The 24,632-nt window shown below is 45.4% G+C and overlaps 1 protein-coding gene across 4 annotated transcripts in view; it reads left to right on the top strand.

Moving 5' to 3' along the window:
• CFAP57 (cilia and flagella associated protein 57) overlaps positions 1-24,632 on the top strand; it is a 503,571-nt gene that overhangs the window by 177,547 nt on the left and 301,392 nt on the right. For all 4 annotated transcript variants that reach the window (XR_004536603.1, XM_033916173.1, XM_033916174.1 and 1 more), the window contains one exon: positions 10,676-10,841. Coding sequence is in view for 3 of the 4 variants with exons in the window: in XM_033916173.1 (XP_033772064.1) it covers positions 10,676-10,841 (166 nt within the window). In the remaining variant the exon portion in view is untranslated. The remainder of the gene's footprint in view (positions 1-10,675; positions 10,842-24,632) is intronic.

The following is a 24,632-nucleotide window of genomic DNA, read 5'->3' as shown; positions in this document are numbered from 1 at the left end:
ATCGCAACTTCAAGGATGTTACTCAATTATTGCGGGCTAAAGGACACAGATACTGTTGGCTCTTTCCTTTTGGGGTCTGGACTACGGTCAATGGAAAATCTAAACGGGTCTGTGAAATCGAGGAAGCCTGGGCCACTATGAAAGAGATGGGATGTAAACATGTACTGGACCTGGCTGCACCAGAGTCTAGGAAGGCAGAGAAGAGGCCCACGGGTTTGTGGAATACCGCAGGGTGTTCTGGCAAAAAGCAACTGAAGGATAACACTTGATTGGGCTGGGTGGGCAGGTGAAAAATTTTGTGATCCTGCAGGATTTAGCTACCTCTATCAGACCTCTGTCAGACTTTGAACTGCCGATTTGCAGACATGGGATGTTCTTTTCTTGAGTGCCTTGTTTTGTGTGGTTTTTATATTTGTTTAAGTTGCAATGGTTATGTTTGAATTGAATGGTTGTGGGAGATGTATGTTTGAGGATTGGTGGGAGGAGATAGACAGCTGATTGTTGGGGACTTGAGCTGCCTTCTTGGGGGGGATCTCACTTCTTCATTCTGACTGACCGGACAGGGGGCCAGTTGGGTTTTTCTAGTAATGGGGGTAGGGTGAAGGGATTGTGCACTTTTGATAGGCTCGTGGCATGTTAATGAATTAAATAATCCAGGGAAACGAAGTATAGTATTCCGGGAATTGCACAGGATGAGTTGGGATATTTGCCTTCTGCAAGAGACCCATTTACGATCAAGGGTTGAGCAGTTATTGTGCACCTCTCAATATGATCAACTATGGGTACACCAGGCCAAGGGTGCACAGAGGGTAAGGGGATAGCTATATTGGTGCTTAAGGGAGTGGGGTTGGTGGTGGATGAGGTATATAGGGATGCTGAGGGAAGATGTTTGGCCATAAGGGGAAGAGTTCAGGGGAATTTGATTGCCATCATAAATGTTTATGGGCCTAATTCTGCTCAATCTAACTATTATTCTCAACTATCTGAAGGGCTGGGTCCATTTGCTAAGGAGACTATATTCTTCGGTGGGGACTTTAATGTTTGCCCAGATCTCTCCTTGGATCATTCAAGAGGGGGAAGGACCGTTCTTGGGAGACAGTAAAGCTTTTATAAGGTTGATGCAGCAGTTGGGGTTAGTGGACTGTTGGAGACTACCGTATTTTTCACTCCATAAGACGTGCCCGACCATAAGACGCACCCTAGATTTAGAGGAGGAAAACAAAAAAACAACATTCTGAACCAAATTCTCCCTGCCAGGCTCTGCACCCTGTCCCCCCCTCCCTGCCAGGCTTTGTACCCTGTCCCCCCCCTGGTGGTCTAGTGGTAGACCAGGGCAGGATACAGAGCAGGCGGGCCTAGTGGCCTAATGACAGGCAAGCAGGCCCCACACACCCTCAGTACCTTAAATCATTCCCTCATACAACCACATGCCCCCCTCAGTACCATAAATCATCCCCCCATACAACCACGTGCCCCCAGTACCTTAAAACATCCCCATCCCCCATGTGCCCTCCAGTACCTTAAATCATCCCCCACACAACCAAGTGCCCCCCCAGTACCTTTTTTAATCATCCCCCATACCTTTAATCATACCCCCTCAGTACCTTTTTTAATTCCTCCCTTCTTAGATGGCTCTCATCTTTCCCAGCCAGCAGCACACAGGCCAGAAACACAAAGATCAGGAGCAAGTCCTCTGCGCTCCTGCCTGGATCCGCGCTGATCTCCGAATGGCTGCATTCAATTCTCATGAGTCCCGCGACAGCTGACTGCAGCCATTCGGAGATCGGCGCAGGCCCAGACAGGAGCACAGAGGACTTGCTCCTGATCTCTGCGCTTCTGGCCAGGAAATTCACTAGACCACCAGGTTCGAGGCATCGGGTGGGCGGGTGGGATTAAAGATGCAGCAGCGGTGGGTTTTTGGTTTTGGTTTTTTTAAAAAAAAATATGCGGCAGCAGCAGAGATGTGTGTGTAAAATATGCGGTGGTGGAGGGGAGTAAAATATGTGGCGGTGGCAGCGGACTTAAATTTGTATCTTCACTTCATAAGACGCACTTACATTTCCACCCCCTTTTTGGGGGTGGAAAAAGTGCGTCTTATGGAGCGAAAAATATGGTATTTCATGGAACTCAGAAGAATTATTCTCACTACACTCATGCTACCCACAATTACACTAGAATAGAATGGAGTATAAGCACATAGAAATTTATGGGGCAGTGGGGTTCAAAGGGGGGAGATTGGGGGGATTAAGATTTCCGATCATGCTTCCTTCTGGAGAGCATGTATGGGATTATGGGCACAAATTGGCAGACGGTTTTGGCGATTAAATGAATCACTTTTAGGGGACCCCAAAATTTTGCAAGAGGTGTGGGATGTTATTATGGAGTATCTCCAGGTAAATGATAATGGGGAAGTGAATAGCAGGAGGCGGAGCTTGGTAAGATGGCGGTTTGAAGCGGCACCGAGACGTCTTGGTGGTCCTTTTGAACTATTCCTACCTCGCCAGTGGTGAAAAGGAAATCAAAACGCTCAGTTTTGCTGGGAGAACAGTTACTTTGGACCGGCCCAATGGACGCGTTTGTGCAGCAAGGCCCACGAGTGCAGCAGCTGGAAGATAATGCCTTGGCTGGAGGGAACGCGCAAGCTGAAGCGCGTGAGCTCTCCTTTGAGGGTGTTGTCAGTTTTGTAAAATGTAAGGATGGTCGCACCCCCACAATATTAGGTGGTAGGGGTTAAGTGAAATGCGCACTGACCAACGCCAGGTCCCAGGTTCAGTTCCCTCACCGATGACTCACCAGGAAGTAGAATCAGAGGCACAGCCAGAGGTTTTTGCATAAAGAATATATTATAGAAATAGTCTTACATAAAAGCAATATTTATAATCATTACAATTAAGTAGAGAGTATTAAACTTAAATAGAGAGCCCAGCAGTTCCCCTGCCTTACAGAGTCCAGAAGGAATTGAGTGTGAAGTTTCAGGGAAAGGCAGAGAGAGAGAGAGAGGGGGATGGGGTGATGTTTCGTGTTCCATAGATAAAGAGAAGGATAGACAGAGAGATAGAGAGAGCTCAAGAGAGAACCAGAGTGCCAAGCCAAGAGCCAAGAGATAGCTAGATAGAAAGAGAGAGAGAAGGCCAAGACCCCTCTCCTGATAGCTTGATAGGAAAAGAGACACACCATTGATAGAGCCGAGAGCAGGCTTTTATACCTTGGAATCTTATTCTGAATAGAGAAAATATTGTATCTCCCAGTATCTTTCTGTTTAGAACTTGCAAACTGTTTGAGACAATGGTTAATTTAATTGACAAAGGAGGGTGTAATACCTGCAAGCATGGTGATGGGATTAGGTCTCTGGCTTCTTTGTTTCTTGATCTGTGCACTTGGACCTAAGCACCCTCTTAATCAGACATTAACACCTTTTAGCTAGTCATGATTCAATCAGGGAAACTTAAAACCATATCAGGGAAACTTAACACAGTCTCCCTGCACTAAGGGTCTATCTGCCTTCCCATGCCAGAGCCAGATTGATATAATCTCCCATAGGCCTCTAGGCTGACAGGTGTCAGCTTGTCTCCAGAGGAATGGAGTCCTCTGGTTCGTCCTGCACCATCGGGAGCAGAAGGCGCAGGAGTAGGAGAGGAGCAGTCCACTCTGAGCAAGGTCCGGGACGCCCTCTTGCTTGCCTGGCAGGGCGGGGGAACCGGTGCCGAGAGGAAGCAGGAGGAGTGTGCAGTGTCAGCTATGCAACCATGAGGAGGAAAGGAGCAGATAAAAGTGGTTTCTGATGTTTCTGCAGCAAACGCAAGTACTATTACTTTATCAGGGGAAATCATTGAAGTCTTCAATATGGAGTCAATTTGGGAGGCTATTTCTAGTCTCCAGATTTCTCTGGGAAGCCAGATACAGCAACTTTCTCGACATTGTACTGGAGTACATTCAGAAAGTTTGGATTGAAAGAATAAAGTTTCAGCCTTGGAAAATAAATCAGATGACTATGACACCAGAATAAAATCTGTAGAAACGCAAGCACTAACTTGGGTTAAAGATAGTGCAAGTCTTCATTTCAAGCAAGAAATGGTGGAAAATTCCATTAGGAGATGTAATTTGCAGATTATTAACTTTCCAAAATTATTTTCCATGTCGGCAATAGATATGTTTAAGTGCTATTTAAGTGAAGTTCTGAAAGTACCCAAGTCCTCTTACCCACCTCTCTCTAAAATATATTATTTACCTGCGAGACCTAAGTCTCAAAATCCCAATCAGAAGAATTTATCTGCAGATAGTTTGGATTTATCTAATTTCCTGGAGAGGTCGGAAACTGAGACTCAAGTATCAGCTACTTTATTAGTACAGTTTGCTATTGATTCAGATAGGGGATGGATGTTAAAATTGTTCTTCAAATATAAAGATGTTTCCTTTTTGTCCAATACTATAAGAATGTATCCAGATGTTTCACGCCCGACCCAGAAGAGAAGAAAACAGTTTCTAATATTGAGACCTCAGTTCAGTTGGGGGCGACCTTTGTTCTGAGGTACCCCTGTAAATGAGTTATGGTATATAAAGAGAACAGATATATTTTCTACGAACCGCAGAAAATTCATTTCATCTCAGGATAATAAGTAATAACTCACTCTGATTCTTTTAAATCAGTTTAAAAAGAAAATGTTCAACGGCAGTCGAGCCTCCTTTTAGTTTTCCTTGTTATCTAATTTGTAGGTTAGTTTCAGCAAATTTCAGCTCCGTCTCTATTAGATAGTAGACTACCTATTTTGTGTAATCAAAAATTTACCTTGTATTTTTTGGATTTAGTGATATTTTGTTTTTCATGATATTTTTTCTTGTGTTTTGATTGAGATTGTCAAAATTATAAAATCAATAAATAAAGAATTTAAGAGTGATAATGGGGAAGTGGGGGACGGAGGACTTTGGGATGCATTAAAAGCGGTGCTCAGGGGAATTTTTGTTAAATGGGGGGGCTTATAAAAAAAGGGAGAGGGCACAGTGTTCTTTGGGCCTGTGGGAGAGGTTGCTGGCCTTAAAACGGCAGCATAAAAATGATCTCAACTTCTGGCTTTTTGAGGACCTACGAAAAACTCGGTTGGAGCTACATCAGCTGCAACTTGAGGACTTGGAATTTAAGAAAGCACAACTGAAGCAGGTCTTTTTTGAAAATGGGAACCGGTCTAGTGCTATGATGGCGGCAGCCCTTTTGGTCAAAGACCAGTGCCCTATTTGAGTCTAGCCTTACCTGTGTATGTTCTGTTCCAATAGGAACTTATCCAACCTTTTCTTGAATCCCTGAAGGGTGCTTTCCCGTATAACAGCCTCCGGAAGAGCATTCCAGATTTCTACCACTCTCTGGGCGAAGAACTTCCTTACGTTTGTACGGAATCTATCCCCTTTTAACTTTTGAGAGTGCCTTCTCGTTCTCTTCACCTTGGGAGAGGGTGAACAATCTCTCTTTCTCTACTAAGTCAATTCCTTTCAATATCTTGAATGTTTCGATCATGTCCCTTCTCAGTCTCCTCTTTTCAAGGGAGAAGAGGCTCAGTTTCTTTAGCTTCTCATTGTTCAGCAACTCCTCCAGTCCCTTAACCATTTTTGTCGCTCTTTTCTGGAAACTTTCGAGTAGTACTGTGTCCTTTTGCATGTACGGCAACCATTGTTGGACACAGTCCCCTTTTACAGCTATAATCTGAATGTCTTCTATTAAATCTCTGTCCACTTCTTCTCTCTGTGAAGGAGGCCTGTATATCACACCAGTGTAAATACTTTTTCATTTCCTCTTTCCAGATTGACCCATAATGCCTCTTCCTTACCCTGCAGATCCTGCAATTCTATGGCTTTAATATGATCTTTAACATATAACGCCACTCCTCCTCCTTTTCGTCCTACCTTATATTTTCTGAACAGATTTTAGCCCGGTATAACTATATCCCAGTTATAGATCTCCATGAACCATGTCTCTGTAATCGCCACTAAATCCAACTCAACCTTCCATCATAGCCTCTAGATCAGTGAATCTCAAACTGTGTGCCTCCTGAGATTCCAAGTGTGCCACGTCACACTGAGGAGGAAGAGAGGTGCCTGCCAGCTGACTTTCCTGTTGAAGTGAAAGGCTGATTACTTTACCTCACCGGAGATACGTTGTGAAAGAAAAGAAAAACCAAAAAGAAAAACCAAAAAGATTACATTGTATATCCCAAAGCAAATAACTTTTTATTCTAGTAATTAGTATTATAACAGCATTTGTCAAATCAGAAATAAATCAGTTTGGACATATACAATGGAGAGAAAAAACCTCATACGAACAGTGCCAGCATTTTTTCTGTAAGCATGGCATAGTCTCTCTAAAGAAACTCTGCCAGAGCATGAGGGTTTTATACAGAAAGCATCTTTCTCTCAGACCCTTCCCCTGGCTGGGAATATGTATCACCCTATTTGATAAACCAAATGCCTATCTAACTCTCTCCTAGTCCACGCCTCCATTCTTCCCTGGTGGGCCCTGGATAGGCATAACTTCTAGAACTTTCTTCTTTTTTAAGTTTCCATTCTTCACATGGGTACAGCATCACTTTATCAGTTCTTAGGTTCCCGGATGGAGTGTTCTGCTGAATGGCATTTTTCTTTCAGCACTGTTCATTGTCTTTCCAGCACTGGTTGGTGTCCTTGAGAAACTTCACAGCAAGAAATACACACACTCACATGCCACACATTAGCATCTCAGCATCTGAACTGAAACCAGTTTATACAAGCCCATGACTTTAGCAACTTCAACAAAATGTAGGAATAGGTCTCACAACCTCTAAAAGTCTCCCATAGGCTCCTATCATCTATCTCACTACGCAGTACGGCGCCAGCGCTGCCCGATTCGCCAAAGGCCTACATGTTTCGCCCTTCTCTCTAGCATCCTCCAGCTTCCCCACTGGCCTCCCGGTCTCACTTTTAAAGCTAATTACAGCAGCCTGCAGAAGATCGCCGGTAGAGGGGGGACTATGTTATAATGTGCTATGTATATACCTAAAATTTTCCTCTTAAATATTGCTCCCCTTTTAATATTTTGTATATGCTTGACAAATATATCCTGCTGTGTGTGTGTTGTGACCGGGCCTGTTCTTAAGTAGGTGGGAAGCCAGGCTCAGACCACAGGCAGATTTATTGTAGCGCCTTTTATATGGCTGGGTGAATGAAAAACCTGGATGACGGATTTTCTAGGAACTGGATGCAGGTTTATTAAAATTTTCAAAAACAAAGCATGTTGGAACATATAATTAGTTCTTCACATTTTCTCCCAAAGCATAACATGTGCTCCAGTCCTTGTACCCCGCCTGGAGCTTCCAGGTCCAGCAAACAGAGCAAGTTCATACACGAACCCAAAACAAAACCAAAGAAAAAAGGTTTGTAGTCCAAATCCCCATATACAGGATGTGTCCTTAATAGCTGGCCATAGCCAGGCACCACCTGGGCGGACCTCCAGGGGTTTCTTACACAAGTTCTCCAGAGACAAGGCAACTCAAAACCTCTGGTAATGACTTTTCTCAATTGGCAGGCCGGCCCCGGCCCCGGCCCTACTCCAAGCTCTGCTTGTGTCCAGGGTCCCAATTAACCTGGACTGGATTTCTGGGGGAATTGGCAAGACCTCTCATACCTCACCCTCCCCTATATCCATGTCTTCCCCAGGCTCACTCTCCCCAGGAAGGCTGTGCATCTCCCAGTTATTGGACTCATAGCCTAGGCTGCCTCTCCACCCAGTGTCCTCTGGTAGCTCTTCCCAGCCCCCTCCTTGCCTGCGGGTTAGCTCCTTGCTAACCTGTTCTCTCCACGGCCAATCCTTTGTTTCACCCTCCCAGGGTTTGTCTGCCAGGGCCAGATAGCGTCCCGGGATTTCAATTTCCCTCCGGCTGGACTGCCTCCTCAGTGGCCTGAGGAAAGGAGTAATAGGGGGAAGAATTAGGTACTGGGGCCCTCCCCCTCTGGCTCTTGGGCTGGGCTATGACCTGCCTTTTCCCTTCCCTTCCAGGCTGTACCGGCTGCCCGGACTCCTTGCCAGATTTTCCAGGGACCTGGGCTGGGTGCATGCTGAGTTTCGTAGTTCTCTTGGCTGGGACAGGGACTTCCCTGTCACATACCCCCCTACTTAACCCACTATTAGTACTTTCCTCTCTGGAATCCTCAGCACCCACCCCCAAACGTGGCGGATCCCTTCGGGGAGCTTTTCCTATCTCTGACCCCTCCTTTGCATCGGAGAAGCCCCATCCCTGTTCCCCCCGAGCGGTGTCCCGACTGATTTCCTCCTCTCTTACCTGTGGGATAACTGCCCATTCGCATATAAGCTGGGCAATCCGATCCCCCTCCTTTATCTGGTGTTCTGTCTCGCCTAAGTTCATCACCAGTACTTTAAGCGAACCCCGAAAATCCGGGTCAATCACCCCCGCTCCTATATGGATCCCTTGCTGGAGGGCCAACCCTGATCTTGGTGCCAAGCGCCCGTAACATCCCTCCGGCAGGGCTACCACCAGACCCGTGTCTACTACTTCCGGCTCCCTTTGGGTACCCGTATCTTCTGGATACTACTCACCTGACCAGCAGAGGTAAGAACGTCTTCGGACACCGATTAGCCCGCCTGCTTCAAAGTGCTTTAAACTAGGTAAGTTGGGGGAGGGTACCCACTTATATACCAGTGCAGTAAGTAACAATCCTGATGTGGTGATCCAAAACTCCGCTTCTAAGTCCGAGGTAAGTACCCTCACTGCAGAAGGTTCACTAGGAGACACTTTGTCTCAGATGGGAAACTCTCTACAGGGGTTTAACAAGCACAAAAAGTGGAGAGCTATGTATGTTAACGCACATAGTCTAGGAAACAAATTTCTAGAACTGGAAACAGAAATAGTGAATGCCGACCTAGACGTGGTGGCAATATCCGAAACATGGTTCACAGACTCTCATAGGTGGGATATAACTATACCAGGATACAACCTACTTCGTCAAGACAGGAAGGGTAAGTTAGGAGGAGGGGTAGCACTTTACATCAAAGAGAACATCAAAATAGCCAGGATCACAGATGTCAAGTACACCGGGGTATCCATCTGGGTAAACCTGGCCAGAGGCGGAGAAAAATGCCTGTATCTTGGTGTGGTATACAGACCTCCAAGACAAACGGAGGACAAGGACACAGAATTAATTGAAGACATTGAGAATATCACTCTAAGGGGGGACGCCGTTCTGCTAGGGGACTTCAACATGCCTGATGTAGACTGGAACACACTCTCAGCGACAACTTGTGGTAGCAGGAGGATATTAACGTCCATGAAGGGAGTACAGCTCAAACAAATGGTACTAGAGCCCACTAGGGCCAAGGCCATCCTAGACCTTGTACTTACAAACGGGGAGAGTGTCTCGGAGGTCTCGTTGGGAGAAACGCTAGCCACCAGTGACCATAACATGGTATGGTTCAACCTTAGGAAAGGCTTCCCTAAATCACAAACAAAAACGAGGGTACTCAATTTCCGGGGCACTGACTTCGCACGCATGGGAGATTTCGTCCATCAGACGCTGCAGGATCAAGAAGCAACTGATAATGTGGAAGCAATGTGGTCAACCCTGAAATTGACCCTACACGAGGCAACTATCCACTACATAAAATCGGTAAATAAACAACAAAGAAATTAAAAAAAACCCCAATGGTTCACTGATGAGGTCTCGTACCTCGTCAAAGAAAAAAAAAGAGCATTTTTTTCATACAAACGTACGGGGAAAGGAGAAGCTAACATTGAATACAGGACCAGGTCGCAGCAGTCAAAACAGCAGTCAGGGAGGCCAAACTTGCAGTGGAAGAAACTCTAGCAAAGAACATTAAGAAAGGGGACAAATCCTTCTTCAGGTATATTAGTTTTCTTGGCTGGGACAGGGACTTCCCTGTCACAGTGTGTATCCTAGAATATAGTGTCATCACTTACCATATATACTCAAATATAACCCCATCCAAATATAAATTAAATAATTCTCTCCTTTCTTCCCCCTCTCCCCTGTTGCATCCACATTCCTACTTTTTCCTTGTCCGAGGTGTTCTCCCCTGGCTGGCCAGCTCTGCACCCACACTCCCCTTCCAGACCCACTGTAGGTCCCTCCCTGGGCCTACCTTACAGCCCTGGTGGTCCAGTGGTGAGCTGGGGCAGAAGCAATCCTCCTATGCTCCTGCCCGTTCAGTCTTACAAAACTGCTGCGAGTTCCCACATAAATCTCACGAGACTACTGCTAAAACTTGTAACAACAATTTTAAATATGGGCAAGATCACTCACCACTGGACCCCACTAGAGCTGTAAAGAAGATCCAGGGAGGAGTCTATGGTGGGTCTGGGCAGGGGATGCTATGTACAGAGCTGGATGGCTGGAGCAAGACACTTCAAGGAAGGGAAGGAATGCCACGGGGAAACGGAAGGAAGGACAAAAGCCCTTGTCCCTAGATGGGGACTCAAATATAAACTAAGATCCCAATTTTTTTGGCCCCCAAATCTCAGTTTATATTAATATATATAAGGTAATTTGTTCTTCAGTATTCTGGTACTTGTGCATTCTGTCTGTTTACCCTATGCCACTCTGGGCCTAGATCTCTCACAGCTAGTAACCATTCCAGAATATCTGGGTATTGTATTGTTGATATTTTTTGTCCTTTCTTTAGCACACTTGAATTGTACAAAGAATTTCAGGAAGAGGCATACAGCATTTCTTTGCATCCCTCGGGTCTTTATATACTAGTGGGCTTTTTCGACAAGCTGCGTTTGATGAATCTACTGATCGATGATATCCGGTCTTTCAAGGAGTTCACAGTGCGAGGATGTCGTGAGGTAAGCACCTTGGGCTGAAGACTATGATTTAGCCTTGGTAGCAATAGAAGTCAGTTATATGTTATAACACACTATGTGCGAAAAGTAGACCATCACTGTTCTCTACATGTTATTCTGTGGTTTGCTCACCTGTACTGCAGATTCTAAAATAATTTACCTGATTTACTATGTGGCACCCGGAGCCCATCATTTTTTGACACCCCCCCCCCTATGTAAAAAAATATTTTTTGTAATGACCATGAAACAGAATAAATGGTCAGAATAGAAACAAGCAGTGAAAATTTTCTTATATTCCAAACATAACATAACATAAATTATGTCTGAATTGTCATGACATCAGAAGTACATATGGAGTAGTTGCAGGTGATGCTTGGGACAGTTCTGATTGTGTTAGTTCGGTTTTATGTGTTTTTTGAATAGAAGGGTTTTTATTTCTTTTTGAAGGTTTTGCAGTCTGTGGTCGATGTCAATTGGTTGTAGAGTTGGGGGTCGAGTGTTGCAGCTCGAATGGCTAGGAGGTTGTCGAACAGTTTTTTTCTTTTGACATTTTTGGTTGGAGGGTGTGTGAATGGTGCGTGAGTTCTCCTATGTCTGTTTGAAGTGGATTGAATTATTTAGCTGAAGAAATTAGTTACCCCCCCATTCCACACACATTAATTCTCTTCCATTTTTGTCCCATTATAAAAAAAACACTGATAAGTTCCCAGAAAAAAAATACATTAAAATAAGAAGTGAAAACAAAGGCCCCTACAGATGAGAACATAACATAAGAATAGCCTAACTGGGTCAGACCAATGGTCCATCATGCCCAGTAGACCATTCTCATGGTAGCCAATCCAGGACACTAATACCTGGTCAAAACCCAAAGAGTAGCAACATTCCATGCTACCGATCCAGGGCAAGCAGACACTTCCCCCATGTCTTAATAACAGATTATGGACTTTTCCTCCAGGAATTTGTCCAAATCTTTCTTAAAACCAGCTACACTATCTGCTTTTACCATAACTTCTGGCCATTTCATTTTTAAGTTTAGATCTTTCCTTTCAAACAGAGACCTTGCTAGATGTCAAATACAGCACAAGGTAACTTCACATGGACTTAGCTGTGCAGGAAATATGAATCTCCTCATACACCTACCATATAGTGCAAAAATGTGCAAAAGTCTGTTTTTTTCTTTCGATCACTACATAGCCTAATGTCACACAAGCAGCGCTGTTACAAACATATTCTGTAGGTCAATGCTAAGGATAACAAAGTTTCCTTCCTTGGACCAGAAGGAGATAAACCACTGGAAGAGATCCCAAAACAACACCCAAAGACCCACTCAGTGTGTGAACCAGTTGAGTGGAGTGGACTAACTGGGGGGTGGAAATGGGCCCGGAGTTTGCTCAGCAGAATTTCCCAGACCACCTCTTCCTCTAAACACATTGACACGCTGCCACCATCGCCACTAGGAACACCTCACTGGGTAGGCCAGCTATGCTATAAACTTTATAAAACACATTATTATATTTTCTTATAAAGCACATATTTTAACTGAACTCTCTGACATCCTCAGCCTTTACATTCACAAAAATAGAAGGAAGAAAAGTTCCCATTTCCTGCTGTCTCATGTCCCCGGCCTATACAATATTTTTTTTCTGCAGACCCTTCAAAAGTCTGACCAAATCCTCGTTTCACTTGCATTATAAAGTACTGAGGATGCCATCTCTCCCCAATCCCAGGTCCTAAAGTCTAAGACAGTAGCACAAACTAATGCTGCCAGATTCAGGAAAAAATTTTTGATTCGATTCAGCCTATTGCAGGGGTGTCCAATGTCGGTCCTCGAGGGCCGCAATCCAGTCTGGTTTTCAGGATTTCCCCAATGAATATGCATTGAAAGCAGTGCATGCACACAGATCTCATGCATATTCATTGGGGAAATCCTGAAAACCCGACTGGATTGCGGCCCTCGAGGACCGACATTGGACACCCCTGGCCTATTGAATTGGTTTTTCAATTCGATTTTCCTGCCCAGTTGGGTGATTTTTTTCAAAACTCCTGGTGGGTTTTATAGCTTTTTCACCCCCTTTGGCTTCTCCTAACCACACTGGCGCTGTGGTGTAAATAAAATAAAGAAACAAAAAGGACTTTTCCTCTCTCTGTTAAATCCTAGCTCACGTTTGCAGTCCAACACCAGCTCTGGCAGGATACACATTTCAAATCTGACATATTATAATCACAAAACAGAAAATAAAATTAATTTTTCTACCTTTTGTTGTCTGGTTATATTTCAAATCTTGGTCCAAGGCTCTGGTTTTCTTCTGATAACTTGCTTGCCAGGGTCTCCTTCTTTCTGCATGCTAACCATCCATCTGCCAACTCTGTCCTCCCTTTCCATTTCCCTTCCCTTCCCAGGAAGTCTGGTATCTTTCCTTTTTTTCATCTCCCTCCACAGATCCACCTTTTCTTAAATACCCTTTCATCCGGCATCTCTCCCTCCTTCCCCACCACCCCAGAGTCCACCATCTCTCCCTTTCTTTTCCTAATTACCCTCCTATCCAGTATCTCTATCCCTCCTCCACACCATCCCTTGTGTCCAATTTCTCTCCCTTTCTGTTCCTTCCCTCCCTAAATCCCATGGTCCATCATCTCTCTCCCTCTCCTCTATTTTCAGACCCATTATTTCTTCCCCCCCCCAAAGTTTGGCATATGCACGTCTCTTTGAACACCCCCTTCCCTCTGTGTACTTCTAAATCATGGTCCCCCCCAAAGGCCTGTACCCCTTAAAGGTCTGCCTGTCCCCCCTTGTAGGCCTACACCCCCCCTTGAAGGCCTGTCCCATCCCTTTGTAGGCCTGTCCCCCCCTTGAAGGCCTGCCTGCCTGTCCCCCCCTTGAAGGTCTGCACCCCCCGAAGGCCTGCACCTCCCCGAAGGCCTGTCCCCCCCTTGAAGGCCTGTCCCACCCCCTTGTAGCTTCTCCCCCCCCCCTTGTAAGCCTGTCCCCCCTTGATGGCTTGCCTGCCTGCCTGTCCCCCCCTTGAAGGCCTGCACCCCCCCGAAGGCCTGCACCCCCCCTTGAAGGCCTGCACTCCCTTGAAGGTCTGCACCCCCCTAAAGGCCTGTCCCCCCCCTTGAAGGCCTGTCCCACCCCCTTGTAGGCCTGTCCCCCCCTTGTAGGCCTGTCCCCCCTTGAAGGCCTGCCTGCCTGCCTTTCCCCCCCTTGAAGGCCTGTCCCCCTCCTTGAAGGCCTGTCCCCCCCCTTGAAGGCCTGCCTGCCTTTCCCCCCTTGAAGGCCTGTCCCCTCCCTTGAACGCCTGCACCCCCTTGAAGGCCTACACCCCCCCCGAAGGCCTGCACCCCTTGAAGGTCTGCACCCCCCCCGAAGGCCTGTCCCCCCTTGAAGGCCTGCCTGCCTGCCTGTCACCCCCTCCCCCTTGAAAGCCTACCTGACTGCCTGCCCGCCCGCCCCACCCTGAAGGCCTGATGCCCCGACCCACCCCGAAGGACCACTCGCCCCCCTGGCCTCCCCGCACCACCTATGAAGCAACCGCAGCAGGACCGCGAAGTCAGCGTCAGCGATCCCTGCGCTGCTTAGGCGCTGCTTCCTGCGCCACGGTCCCGCCCCTCCTCTGACGTCAGAGGAGGGGCGGGATCGCGGCGCAGGAAGCAGCGCCTAAGCAGCGCAGGGATCGCTGACGCTGACTTCGCAATCCTGCTGCGGGCTGCTTCACAGGTGGTGCAGGAAGGTCAGTGGGGCGAGCGGTCCTTCGGGGGTGGGGGGGGGACTGAACGGCAAGGCCGGGAGCACCCCCTTAGGGCTGGCACCCGGGGCGCACCGCCCCCCCCCTGCCCCCTCCTTGGTAGCACTTCCTCCATAGTTAGACAAGTTACTTTGTAAAAATAATATATTAAAGTTACTATGCCATCGGTAGTTTCACTACCAGCAGGGCCTCCCAAGGCAGACAAGTTCAAGTGGAGATATCAGACTAACAATGTACTACCCATCTGAGCAGCAGCAGATGGGTGGTGTTGGAGGTGGAGAATTGTGTTTGACGTGACAGTAGTGACGACATCAAATTTATACTGCGCAAAAGCAAAACCCAGCAATCTATTTCTGTATTCTGCCAAGAAAACTTGATGATAATGATGAGACAAAGAATTGATGTATAGTGCTGGAAGGTGGTTCCCTAAGTCAGAAGTCACTCACCATGCTACTAGGGAAGAGCTGATCATCACCCAGAGTATGCCCAGTGTTTGTGAAGCTGACGGATCAAAGCTGCCAGGATGCCCTGATGCTAATGTTGTTGGACAGAAAAGGGAGATCAGAAGCAGTAAAGATATTCTCAACGTAGAAACATGGAATGTATGAAGCATGAATCAAGGAAAATTGGAAATTATTAAAAATCAAATGGAAAAAACCAAAGTTGATTTGATAGGGAACAGTGAGCTCAAATGAACAGGAGAAGGCCATTTTCAATCAAATGAACATTGGATCTGCTACTCTGGTCATGAAACACGCAGGAAAAATGGCGTGGTATTCATCCTCAACAATAAGCTTTCAAAGACGGTACTAAATTACAATGTTATCAGTGATAGTCATGTCAATCTATCTACAGGGAAAGCTGATCAATGTCACCTTGTTCCAAGTAAATACTCCAATGACAGACATGGAAGATGATGATGTACAGTCATTCTACAAACAACGTCAAAATGAAATAGATCAAGTGCCGAAACAAGATCTACTGATCATTATAGGGGACTTCAATGCAAAAGTAGGAAGTACTTTCAAAGCATTTTAATTCATATTCTTGTATGTAGGAAGGTTGTGCTCAGAGACATGGAGGAAAAAGGGGAACATAGTCCCCAAAAAACCTCACCACCCAATCATTGCAGTACTTCCACTTCACAACTTAATATTACATTACATTAGGGATTTCTATTCCGCCTGTGCCTTGCGGTTCTAGGCGGATTACAATATAGAAAATATCTGGGACATTCCAGTAGAGTTACATTTCAGGATAAGAGTAAGTTACAGGAACAGTAATGAGTTATGATACTACAATTTCACAGAAGATAATACTTGTTACAGAAGATAATACATATAACGGAAGATAATGCATTTAACAGAGGTAATACATGTCAACTCGATCGGTTGAATCGGGTGTAGTGTAGAAGAATTACAGTACATTCTAGATCGCAGATAAAAAGATAATATAGGTGGGTATTTCCGAAGTCGTTGATTGGGAGGTCATTGGGTGGTGGTTAGAGTGATGGGAGATATTTTTTGAACAGTAATGTTTTTATTTCTTTGCGGAACTCTTTTATGTCTGTTGTTTTGGTCAGTAATTTTGAGATGTCAGAGTCTATTTTAGCTGCCTGTGTCCCCAGGAGGTTGTCGTAAATACTATTGTGCAGTGCATCAATAGCATTGCACAAAAGTATTAAGTTGTGAAGTGGAAGTACTACAATGATTGGGTGGTGAGGTTTTTGGGAGACTATGTTCCCTTTTTTCCTCCATGTCTCTGAGCGCAACCTTCCTACATACAAGAATATGAATTAAAATGCTTTGAAAGTTTTTCTTGATTTCATTATAATATTCTATGTAAGCGTGTTTATTATTTTTTGGATTGAATTTTTCACGCTTCCTTTTTTGGATTGTATTTCCTCATTTTTTGTTTTTGACAAAGTAGGAAGTACAGCAGAGAAACACAGTGAGGATGGGACAATGGGCTTTCCAAGAAGTAGGTCAAAGAAGGATATATGTAAAAAGTTTATTATGTCCATTCACAGTAAATTTGACTGGACACAGCACTGTGTTTCGGCGTAAAATACGACTATATCAGAGGTCACATGTACTGAAGTAAAGCATGCAGAATGGAATATGGCATGATGTACTCTGAAGTAAAACACAATATAAATCAAAGTAATGCAACATGACATAAGATGCAGTAGTTGGAAAGCACTTTATGCATATGAAATCAATCAGTTCCCTAGAAATACTCTTTAATATCACTTCATGTTTTCTTCGGGGATTTCAATGATGTCACCCACAAGCGATTTAAACTTTCTCATTCGTTGGAATTTATACATCTTCTCTTCACGATCCCATTCATATTTAGTAAATTCAGTGAACTTCATATATATATATATATATATATATATACTCTCAAAAATTTTTAAAGAGCTTATAACTCAAAAGCAGTATGCAAATACTTAATATTGTTTCACTTGTATTTAGCTTATACTTAGCTTTGTCAGGTAAGGGATGATTGGATGGAAAGCACGACATAGGAAAAGAAATGAAGCTGGTGATAACTTAGTACAGTTTTGCAAAACAAACCAACTGTCAATCATGAATATGCATTTCCAGCACCACAAACGTCACCAATACACAGATGTCATCTATTGAAATTAAATTGACTACATCTGCATAGGACAAAGATAGAAATCTGCAGTTTTGACTGCAAGGACTAAACCAGAAGCTTATTGTGGAATCAACCATGTGCTTTTGACATGCAAGATCAAAGTAAAGTTACAGTTTGATTAAAAAAACGCTTATAAAACTTTCTAAGCGCTGTATATAATAATAAAAAATGGAGTATATAACATATAGAGATTACATACATAAATACCTATATGACAATCAATGGACTGCAACTTACAGGAAAAAAAGGAATAGAGGGGAAGGACTACAATGGTATAAAGAAAAGTTCACAATAAGGAGAAAATGAAGGGAAGGAAGTGCCAATGGGAAGGATGAATGGAAATATGAGTGTATACTGTACATCCTTGAGGTCTAGGGCAGCTAACCAATCGTGCTGCTTGAGGAAGGGAAGAATCACAGGAAGAGATATCATTCTGAACTTTTCTCTTTTTAGGCAAATATTGAGAGGTCTGAAGTTGAGGATTGATCAGATACCTTGTGTCTTTTTGGGAATAAGAAAAAACTTTAAGTAAAATCCCTGATTGATCTGCGGAGGTGGTACCTCTTCTATGGCATTGGTCTGCAGAAGAAGTGATAACTCTGCTGCAAGTTGAGGTATGTGTTGAGGAGCAACCATTGATGTTGGCGGGATCTGAGAAGGTGGGACAGGGAATATGAAATTTAGCAGATATCCCTGAGACATGATGCTGAGGACCCATTGATCTGTCGTGATTTGTCCCCATGCTGAGAAGAAGTGAGTTAGCTGCCCTTCCACTGGCAAAAGGTCAAAAACTAAATGCAGGTTTGAGCACAGGTAGTTGCTTATGGTCTCTATTCTGTTGTCTTGGCCCAAATTGAGGAGGTTGAGATCTTTGTAAGTTGGTCCTGTTATAAGAAGCAAAATGTTGTTGCGGATAGTATTGCTGAAAAAACTGTTGCTGGTATGCTCTACGAAAAGGAAAAGAAGAGGAAGGATGGTGAAAATGTTGAGATTGATCAGAAGGATGTACTGAAAGCTCATGACTGGCTGAGGAATCATCCTTTAATTGTGACACAGGCTATTTCCCAAACAGGCTATTTCCCACACAGGCTATTTCCCAAACAAGGAGCATCTGCCAGTCTAACATGAAGATCCTCTCTGAGGTCTGATGCTCGTAGCCACACTGTGCGTTGGGCGGCAATAGCCACTGCCACTGTCCTAGTGATCATATCATTAGCTCATAGTATCATTAGCTCATAATTGGTTTTAATTAAGTGATAAGTAGACTTTTATAGAGCTACATGAAGATTGGGAATGGCCTCAGGCGGAGCCAATCCAGTTGCTGCAAAATTGAATGTTGGAAATGTAAGATTTGAAGCTGATGGGCCATAATTTTTGATGAAAGCATGGACCCTTGGTATACCAGGACATGGACTCAGGCGAGTCCTTGGACGTTGTGTACCTGGACTTCAGCAAAGCGTTTGACAGCGTCCCACACCGCAGGCTGCTGAACAAGATGAAATCAATGGGGTTGGGAGAGACTCTAACTACATGGGTCAAAGATTGGCTTAGTGGCAGACTTCAGAGGGTAGTGGTTAATGGTACTCTCTCTAAAATGTCGGAAGTGACTAGCGGAGTGCCACAGGGTTCAGTCCTGGGCCCTCTCCTCTTCAACATATTCATTAGGGATCTGACTCAAGGGCTTCAAGGCAAGGTAACCTTATTCGCTGATGATGCCAAACTATGCAATATAGTAAACGACTATAATCTAAAGGATGCTATGGAGCAAGACCTGCGTACTTTAGAAAGCTGGTCCTCGATCTGGCAGCTGGGCTTCAACGCCAAGAAATGTAAGGTCATGCATCTCGGAAACAGAAACCCTTGCAGAACTTACACCCTGAATGGAGAAACTTTAACCAGAACTACGGCAGAACGAGACTTAGGAGTAATCATCAGTGCTGATATGAAAGCTGCCACTCAAGTGGAGAAGGCTTCATCTAAAGCACGGCAGATGATAGGTTGTATCAGGAGAAGCTTCGTCAGCAGGAAGCCTGAAGTCATGATGCCATTGTACAGAGCCATGGTGAGACCTCATCTGGAATACTGTGTGCAATTTTGGAGGCCACACTACTGTAAAGATGTGCTCAGAGTTGAATCGGTTCAGCGGATGGCCACCAGGATGGTCTCGGGGCTAAAGGGTCTCCCGTACGAGGAAAGACTGAGCAAGTTACAGCTCTACACTCTCGAGGAGCGTAGGGAGAGGGGAGACATGATTGAGACATTTAAGTACATCACGGGACGGGTTGAGGTGGAAGATGATATCTTTCTCCTGAAGGGACCCTCGACCACAAGAGGTCATCCGCTCAAACTCAGGGGAGGGAAGTTTCGTGGAGATGCCAGGAAGTACTTCTTCACGGAGAGAGTGATTGAGCATTGGAACAAGCTTCCAATGCAGGTGATAGAGGCACACAGCGTCCCAGACTTCAAGAATAAATGGGATACCTATGTAGGATCCCTACGAGGGTCAGCCAAAGGATAGGATCACTAGGGTATAGACTTGAAAGAGCGGGGGTATAGACTTGAAAGAGCGGGTCAGTAGAATGGCATTCTTACAAATCTACTTAAATGGGACATTAGACTTAAAAGGGAGGGTCGATGGTGTGGGCAGACTTGATGGGCTGTAGCCCTTATCTGCCGTCATCTTTCTATGTTTCTATGTTTCTACCTTATGGCCGGTAGAATCTAGGAGGAGCATTAAAAGTTTTTAATGTCTTGAACTTCTTGATGGCTGACTCCAAGACCAAAGAATGGTGAGGAATTTGAAGGAGGTTGTGACAAAGCATTTTTTCTACTTTGCATTTTAGCTCCAGGCATTTAGAAGCTGTGGAGACTGAGAGGAGCTTCTGCCAATTATCTAGTTGTAGATCCCACAGGACTTGATGTACCGGTAAGCAGATAATTTCTCTCACAGGAGTCTTACAGGATTGAAGGATCGATTGAAAATCCTTACTACTTGTGGGTGTAGAATCCTTACTGAGACTTAGAGAAGATACCTTCTGTAAAAATTTTGGGTAGGAGAGTTCTCCAGTGATAGCTGGCTGTATAAGAGGTAACGTAGGTTGGTCCAAGTCTACCTGAAGGATATCCTTCTGGTATGACCAGTCCTTGGGACATGAAGGACCCTGAACTGGAGAGGAGGGGTACACAACTTCCAAGCTACATCCTGTGGAATATCCACTAAGCAGTCAGTAGGAAGCTGTTCTACACAGCTAGGGCACTGCTGTGGTTCAAGATTAGGAATAGGAACAGCAGTGGCAGGAGGTTGAAGCAGGGTAGTATTATCCTGCATAAACCTTCATAAAAGGTAGAAGAAATTTGAGAGAGACTGACCAGAATCTGTATAATGAGAAGGAGTCTCTGGAAGTAAAGTAGGAAGAGCCCTGCGTTTAGGTAGTACCTGTTTAGGGTCCTATGATCCCGCCTTTGCCTGTTTAGTTGAAGCCCCTGATGTTGACAGCATATCCTGCAGGCTAATGAGAGGAGAGGACCGCAAGGCTGAAACTGAGTTCGCAGGAGCTCCCTCTGAAGTACTTACAGCAAATTTAGTCTCCGAATCTTTCAGGCAGGGACGCGCCGTTGAAGCTGACGCTGGTGGAGAGGGGGTATTACATCCTTTTAATACCGCAAGCTTTTGTTTCTTCTGGAGTGCCACCAGTGCCAATTTTTTTATTGCTATAGGCAGTGGCAGTAGTGCACTTCCCTCCCCCGACGATACCGAGTCAGGACCCTTGGGGGAGGGAACAAGCTTTGCCGGCTTTAATCTTTTCTTTGACACCTGGCGCAGAGCGTCGAGGGAGCACAGTTATCCATGGCTGCTGCCGGGCAGAAATGAGATTCTTCACATAGTAACAAAGTAGATGACAGCAGATAAAGACCAGAATGGTCCATTCAGTCCAACCTGATTCAATTTAAATTTTTTAAATTTTTTCTTCTTAGCTATTTCTGGGCAAAAATCCAAAGCTCTACCTGGTACTGTGCTTAGGTTCCAACTGCCGAAATCTCCGTCAAAACCTATTCCAGCCCATCTACACCCTCCCAGCCATTGAAGCCCTCTCTAGCCCATCCTCCCCCAAACAGCCATATGCAGACACAGACTGTGCAAGTCTGCCCAGTACATAAGAACATAAGCAATGCCTCCGCTGGGTCAGACCTGAGGTCCATCATGCCCAGCAGTCCGCTCACGCGGTGGCCCAACAGGTCCAGTACCTGTGCAGTAATCCTCTATTTATACCACTCTATCCCCTTTTCCAGCAGGAAATTGTCCAATCCTTTCTTAAACCCCTGTACTGTACCCTGCCCTATTACGCCCTCTGGAAGCGCATTCCAGGTGTCCACCACTCGTTGGGTAAAGAAGAACTTCCTAGCATTCGTTTTGAATCTGTCCCCTTTCAACTTTTCCAAGTGTCCTCTTGTTCTTTTATTTTTCGAAAGTTTGAAGAATCTGTCCCTCTCTACTTTCTCTATACCCTTCATGATCTTATAAGTCTCTATCATATCCCCTCTAAGTCTCCTCTTCTCCAGGGAAAAGAGACCCAGTTTCTCCAATCTCTCAGCTTATGAGAGGTTTTCCATTCCTTTTATCAAACGTGTCGCTCTCCTCTGAACCCTCTCGAGTAACGCCATATCCTTCTTAAGGTACGGAGACCAATATTGGACGCAGTATTCCAGATGCGGGCGCACCATCGCCCGATACAATGGCAGGATAACTTCTTTTGTCCTTGTTGTAATACCCTTCTTGATTATGCCTAGCATTCTATTTGCTTTCTTAGCGGCTGCTGTGCACTGTGCCGTGGGCTTCATTTTCATGTCCACCATTACCCCCAAGTCCCTTTCTTGGTTACTCTCATTCAATAATATCCCTCCCATCGTATAGTTGTACCTCGGGTTTCTGTTTCCCACATGCAATACTTTACATTTCTCAACGTTGAACTTCATCTGCCATCTCGCCGCCCATTCCCCCAGTTTGTTCAAGTCCCTTTGCAATTCTTCGCATTCCTCTTTAGTCCCAGCTCCACTAAATAGTTTTGTATCGTCCGCAAATTTTATTATCTCACACTTCGTGCCTGTTTCTAGATCATTTATGAATATATTAAATAACAGCGGCCCGAGCACTGAGCCCTGCGGAACACCACTCGTGACCCTCATCCAGTCCGAGTAGTGGCCCTTCACCCCTACCCTCTGTTTCCTACCCGCCAACCAGTTTCTGATCCATCTATGTACGTCTCCGTCCACTCCATGGTTCTTCAGTTTCCGGAGTAGACGCTCGTGAGGCACCTTGTGAAAGGCTTTTTGGAAATCAAGTATATGATGTCTATGGGGTCTCCTCTGTCCATCCGTTTGTTAATTCCTTCGAAGAAGTGCAATAAGTTCATTAGGCACGATCTCCCCCTGCAGAAACCATGTTGGCTTGTTATCAAAAGTTTGTTTCTTTCCAAATGTTCATCGATGTGTTCTTTAATCAGTGCTTCCGCCATTTCCCCCGGAACCGAGGTCAAACTCACTGGTCTGTAGTTTCCCGGGTCACCTCTTGATCCCTTTTTAAAGATGGGCGTGACATTGGCTATCTTCCAATCTTCCGGGATCATGCCTGTTTTCAAGGATAGGTTGCAAATTTGCTGCAGTAGTTCCGCTATCTCCTCCTTTAATTCCTTCAAAACCCTGGGATGGATTCTGTCCGGACTCGGGGATTTGTCAGTTTTAAGTTTTTCTATCTGCCTGTGTACATCATCAAGGCTCACTTCCATGGATGTTAATCTTTCTGCTTGATTTCCATTGAAGATTTGTTCAGGTTCCGGTATGTTGGTTGTGTCTTCGTTTGTAAATACAGACGAGAAGAACATGTTGAGTCTTTCTGCGACTTCTTTCACCTCCTTCACCACTCCCTTCCTGTCTCCTTCGTCCAGCGGTCCCACCTCCTCCCTAGCTGGCTGTTTCCCTTTAACATATCTGAAGAACGGTTTGAAATTTCGTGCCTCCCTGGCTAGCCTCTCTTCATACTCTCTTTTGGCTTTTCGAACCACACGGTGACATTCTTTTTGATACTTCCTGTGCTCCTTCTGGTTCCCTTCAGTTTTGTCCTTTTTCCATTTCCTAAATGAATTTTTCTTATTGCCTATCGCTTCCTTCACTATTTTAGTCATCCATACCGGGTCTTTTGTTTGACCCTTTTTGCACCCCTTTCTGAATCTGGGGATGTGCAGATTTTGTGCCTCACTCACCGTGTCTTTGAAAAAAGACCAGGCATGTTCTACTGTTTGCCATTTTTTGGAAGTGTTCCTAAGTAGAGAATGACACGGTGAAAAAATTGGTCCCCGTCACCGCCCCGTCCCCGTCTCACCATCCTCTGCACCGCCCCGTCACCGCCATTCCCTTCACCGCCCCGTCACCGCCACTGCCACCCCATTCACCGCCCCGTCACCGCCACTGCAACCCCATTCACCGCCCCGTCACCGTCACCGCTGCATACATAAAAGCCTCAAACGGGTACGATTTTATATACTTTTCTTTATTTACGTATAAAGGAAACATTCTTTAAAACTTTAAAACTTAGTTAAATATTAGTTAATAACTATACAAAAACAAAACACGCAGAGAAAAAATTAATTAATATAAATTCTCAAAACTGACACATTTTGATCACTAAATTTAAAATAGTTATTTTTCATACAGTTTTTCAATCACTAATCTTCCACCACCCCTGGGGCTAGCAATGCAAAAACAAACACGACATGTACTTTAAATGCTTACAATGTTAGCCTACATGGTAAGTAGACGCGGCCGCTGTACCTAATCGCGGCAAAGATCTCCCTGCCGTGATTAGCATAGTGACCGCGGCTATGGCTGCAAGTCTCCCCTCCCCCCAGCGATCACGGCAGGAGGGCACCCAACCCCTCCTGTAGACCCCCCCCAACGGCCCTCCCGACAATCGCAGCAGAAGGGTACCCAACCCCTCCTGCCGGTCCTCCCAATGGCCTCCCCTAAGATCGCCGGCAGGTGGGTACCCAACCCCTCCTGCTGGACCCCCCCCCAACGAACCCTCCCACCCCGGAACCCCCTTAGTCTTACTTTCCAAGTTGGACCGGACGGCTCCTCACACGTATGGCCAGCAGGCTTGCCTCCGTCCAAATGAGGCGGGCCCGCCCCTACCCTGCCCAACCCACAGGATCCTAGGGCCTGATTGGTCTAGGCACCTAAAGCCACTCCCGCTATAGGAGGGGCCTTAGGTGCTTGGGCCAATCAGGCCCTAGGATCCTGTGGGTTAGGCAGGGGAGGGGAGGGGCGGGCCCGCCTCATTTGGACGGAGGCAGGCCTGCTGGCCAGACGAGCGAGGAGCTGTCCGGTCCAA

Source organism: Geotrypetes seraphini, chromosome 12, assembly GCF_902459505.1.
Source record: "Geotrypetes seraphini chromosome 12, aGeoSer1.1, whole genome shotgun sequence".
Lineage (NCBI taxonomy): Eukaryota > Metazoa > Chordata > Amphibia > Gymnophiona > Dermophiidae > Geotrypetes > Geotrypetes seraphini.
Note: the sequence above shows the minus strand (reverse complement) of the source record. Positions and strands in the feature narration are given on the sequence as shown.